The 4,741-nt window shown below is 35.2% G+C and overlaps 1 protein-coding gene across 1 annotated transcript; it reads left to right on the top strand.

Annotated features, from left to right (window-relative positions):
• LOC21406928 (F-box/FBD/LRR-repeat protein At1g13570) lies at positions 1–3,292 on the top strand. The gene is made up of 5 exons (XM_024170402.1): positions 1–36; positions 521–605; positions 1,132–1,540; positions 2,441–2,596; positions 2,770–3,292. Exons 3-5 carry the CDS (start codon positions 1,172–1,174, stop codon positions 3,049–3,051), a joined length of 807 nt encoding a protein of 268 aa, XP_024026170.1. The 5' UTR covers positions 1–36; positions 521–605; positions 1,132–1,171; the 3' UTR covers positions 3,052–3,292.
• Positions 3,293–4,741: the final 1,449 nt, after the last annotated feature.

Raw genomic sequence — 4,741 nt, 5'->3', positions numbered from 1 at the left:
CTCAGCCCCTTCTCTCTCTGGGTTTTGCTTTCAAAGGTGAGTACGACAATCTCATTTTTCTGCCGATCAAAGCAGAAGGAAAATTTTAATTTTATTCTCCCGTTTGTTTCTTCATTGTTATTTTTTATTGCTCTCCTCGCTATTTTAATGCTTCCTTTCAAGCATTTTCTTCACAGATTTTCACCAGCCAATTCCTATAAATGTAGAGTTTTTTTCCTTTTACTTTTTCTGCTGTTTAAGAATGGTAAAGTTTGGTTGGATTAATAAAATTTCAATTTATGTAAGGCTTATGTGATTAGTATATCGTTAAATTCCAAATGCTCGTTATTAATTTTAGGTTGTAGGGATCAAAACTACTTAACTCAAATGAATTTAGGGAATAATTTGCTCAAAAAAAAAAAAAGTGTTTAAAAGACCAAATCTTTTCGTTAACTAATAGGTCAGGACTAACAACGCGAAAAACGTGTTTTGGGTGCATTTTATATTGAAAAACTTGTGTTGGGTGGATCACATTGCTCAGTGTTTACTACAGGCAAATTGGATTTGGGAGTAGCTTTTCAACGGTCTTTCAACTAACTACATTGGAAAAACGAAGTGCTCTAGGCGTAAGTTATTTTCTTCTAGAAATTTACTCCTTTTTATTGGTAAATGGCCAATGCAATGAAATTGATATAGATCTGCTATTAAAGCTCTCATAAACAGCAAATGGCATCGTTCATTTCACCGATTCGAGTTTTGCTACAGTAAAAAGCTCTCATAAACAGTCACATCTAACTTTTTTGTTACGGTAAAAAGCTCTCATATAAAGTCACATCTCAACTCGAATTAAAAATTCAAATCAGCGAATTAAACGGTCCTAATACTTTACAGATTCTTTCTCAGTATATTATTAACACTACTACCCTTATTATTATTATTTTTCCCGTTCGTTTAGCATGTATTCGCACAGCACTTTGATGTGCATAAGAAGTATATTTTACTACCAGAAAACCAGAAGTTAATGCTCAAAAATTGATCTAGAAATTTTAATAGATATTCTCAAGTATTGTAGCTTACCATCTCAATACTTAATATCAATAACCTTTGTTATTGTATTTGATCTCTGATACCTTGTCTCGTTAAGTAATTCAGTTGTCAAGAGAACCACCCGGGTCCAATTGCAAAAATAAAGATGGAGCCAGATAGAATCACGAACTTGCCAGACAATGTTATAGAAGGAATTTTGTTGCATCTACCGATGAGAGATGCGGTGAGGACGAGTATCTTGTCAAGCAAGTGGAGGTACAAATGGGCTACGGTTCCTTATCTTGTATTTAACAAAGTGTTTTGTCCATTTTATCAAAATCCGACAGACATCACCAGTAAGATTGTGAGTATAATTGATCGAGTTCTAGTGCTTCATTTCGGTGTAATACATAAATTTGAGCTTTCTCATAGAGAGTTCGAAGCCGTTAGTGACATAGATCGCTGGATTCTTCATCTGTCACGACGCTCTATTGAGAACATTGTACTTGAAATTTGGCAGAGTGAAGCCTACAAGGTGCCTTCTTGTTTGTTTTATTGTCAAAGTTTGACTAATTTGGAGTTGTACAATTGTTCGCTCAAACCTCCATCAATATTTGAAGGGTTTAGGAAATTGGAGAGACTAGATCTTCAGAATGTAACATTGGAACAAGATTTCTTAGAAAATCTGATTTCTAGCTGCCCAAATCTTGAAATCCTATATTTGGCGGATATTAAAGGTCTTTCCCGCATGAACGTTAATGCGCCAAAGCTACGACACTTTGATTTTGACGGCGTTCTTGAGGATATTAGTTTTGAAAATACCTTCAATTTAGTAAGGGTTCTCATTTCTTTTCTTAAGAACGTTAAGAATGACCAATGCCGGGCACTTCGTAACTCTAGCAACCTGCTCAAAATTTTGGTTAATCTACCCACCATTAAAGTGCTTAAACTTCAAGAGTATGCTTTGAAGGTAATAGTTCTGTTCATTTCATTTACTTGGGTTCAAAGTTAAATAGTTCTGCTACAAGTTTCTTGATTCCTACTACTGCATAATCTAGGATGGTTGGTACGGTTTGTATCTTCTGATCCAAAGGGTAGCACGGGGTTTGAGTTCCTCGGTGGTTGATTTGCACTTTGGGTGCTAGAAGGTTCAGTAGATAAGCAGGGGACTTATATGCATAAATATACTGTACTGTCTAAATAAACTTGTTCTTATTTTAAGTTACAAAAAAAAAGAAAAAAAGAAAAAGAAAGTTGCGTGGTTTCCTCGCTGTTGCTTTCATATGGAGCACTTTGAGTGTACCAAATAACCCAAATTTTTGGTGGGCATTTTGTTGTATTTCAGTAGATTGACAGTCAGTAAACTGGTTGAATTTGTTTATACATTCAGCTTGGGATGAGATTTTTTACATTGCTCTATTTCTTTTTGATCCAGTATCTGGCTGTTGGCATTGAGCCCCATAAGCTGCCTGAACCGCATGTTGAACTGAAATATATCAGTATATACATAAATTTGAACAACCACGAAGATTCTTTAACATTTCTTTGCCTCCTAAGTACTGCTCCGAATCTTGACGAATTAGAAATGACGGTGAGTTTTATCATTTTTATTAACAGAATTATATCTTCGACAGAAATTCTACTTTTCTAACACATTGATATTTGCACATGTATTCTTTTTTATATTACGGAACTTTTCCACCTACAAATTTTATAGTTACTTTAGAGAGCTCCACATGTTCTGATACTATAATCTGTATTTAGGCCCATCCAGAGGAACAAACTATTGGAGGAATAGATACCAACTTCTGGGAAGATGGCTGCTGGAATTTGCCGTTCTCCAAACTGCGAGTCGTGAAAATAACTGGTATCTCTGGAGCCAAACCTGAAATGGATTTCATCAAGTTTGTGCTTTTAAATTCACCTGCGCTTGAGAGGATGGTTGTTGAGCCCGTCTTCACGAGTGATCGATGGGAGTTGGTAACAAAATTGTTGTGCTTTAAGCGTGCTTCAAACCAAGCAGAGATCATTTACAAGAATCCATAACTTTAAAGTTGTGAGCCGTGATGTCCTTTTCGTCGGGCTGATGGCATCTGCTTAAAGCTAATTATGCCTTCTCCTGCACCATGTTCTCTTTGACTCTTAACTTCACCCTGTCTATCTGCTAAAAACTCTAAACTTTCAGTGTTCTAGCCCATCTGCTATATTAGTCTCCGTGTTTTCAGGGGTAAGTTTGAGAATCATTTTTATGCATGAAGACAGGTGACTTATGCATGCCCCTGTTCCCACATTACTGCCTTTCAGCATTTTCTAGACTTCTCTTGTGTTTCACATATGGGTGGTTATTTTCTCTGTTGGTCAACTTTTTCAGAATTTTTACCAGCCAATTTTAGTAAGGTTAGGATTTTTAGTTTTTATCTTGGGAATTTTTTGAAGATTGGTTTCTCTTGTTTAATATTGGTACTTAAAGTATAGTTTTTTAAAAATCATTCCTCAATTTTGTTAGTACATTCCATTTTTTATTCCACACAAAAAAAAAAAAAAAAAAAATCTTGTCTAAAGAAATAGCTAAAGCTGTCATCTTACGACTCTGTGAGTGCTTTAAAAGGCTACAGAAGCAACTGCCGGTAGGGATTTGCTTATATAAGAAGTGTCTCGCTGACATTTGCTTGATTCCTATATTGTGACGTCTAAAACTAAACCCCAAATACAAGCGTGAAACAAAGATATATGAGCTGCATCTACGTCCTTTACATTTGAACTAGGTTACATTGTTACCCAGTTAACCATGCAATAAGTTTGAAAAAAATATTTTATATTACTGAAATACCCTGCCTTGTTTTCAAACATGATTTAGGGTTTTCTGAGCTCCATAATCGTACACATACCAAACCTTAAACCATAACCAAACACGACTTAAAAACTCTTTCATATTTCTTCTCTGCCGTTCTTACCGACTTAGCGCATAAAGCCAATGCCGATGACCTCACACTAGGTCGCCGTCTCTTTGCTAGATCTGGTGCGAAACAATCTCTACACAAAATATGGTTAAGCGAGATGTGTATACACAAAATATGGTTAAGCGAGATGTGTATGAGAAAGCTTACGTCAACAATGTGGGCGTTGTGTCTTCATGTTCAGAAAACGTTTGAAGTGCGACTCAAGAACACCAGATCTCTATTGATTTTGGTGTTTGCAATGGTCAATTATTGTATTTGATTGTTTGGTTCCAATGTTAAGCTACACTATTAAAATCTTGATATGAGTGGAGAATAACATTTTGATAATGCATTGGAGAAAAGGTCTTCTTGGAACGTAATTTCAATGTGAACTCATAGGAATACTAACATTTAAACAAACATTTCAAATTTGAAAGACATGGGTGCAGTTGTCAGGAATAGATGGTAAATTTTACAAAAACGTGAAATTTAAAGGCTACTAATTTTCCCACCAAAAATATGATTGGTAAATATATCGTTGAAGCAAGAGGAAAACGGTTGGACATTTTGTAGGAGCAATGAAAAGGAGGGCATTTCCATTATCAAAAAAAAAAAAAAAAAAAGGAAAGAAAAAAGAAAAGGAGGGCATTTACATAACAATAAGAGAAAATGAAGTATTTTCTCTCCGTCGTTTACAGACATAAATACGAAACACACTTTCTAATAATAATGGAAGAAACTAAGAAAATAACGATGATCACAGTACAATACTAAAATAACAGTTACAAAACCCCACT

This window comes from Morus notabilis, unplaced genomic scaffold (genome assembly GCF_000414095.1).
Source record: "Morus notabilis unplaced genomic scaffold, ASM41409v2 Scaffold165, whole genome shotgun sequence".
NCBI lineage: Eukaryota > Viridiplantae > Streptophyta > Magnoliopsida > Rosales > Moraceae > Morus > Morus notabilis.
The sequence above is the reverse complement of the archived record's forward strand: the minus strand, read 5'-3'. Positions and strand labels throughout refer to the sequence as shown.

What these genes read in the sequence shown, in the direction of transcription:
- LOC21406928 (XM_024170402.1), top strand. Translation starts at nt 1,172, where the DNA reads ATGGAGCCAGATAGAATCACGAACTTGCCAGACAATGTTATAGAAGGA. An exon ending in GGCAGAGTGAAGCCTACAAG is followed by an intron (nt 1,541 to 2,440) that starts GTGCCTTCTTGT and finishes TTTTTGATCCAG; the next exon opens with TATCTGGCTGTTGGCATTGA. An exon ending in TTGACGAATTAGAAATGACG is followed by an intron (nt 2,597 to 2,769) that starts GTGAGTTTTATC and finishes ATCTGTATTTAG; the next exon opens with GCCCATCCAGAGGAACAAAC.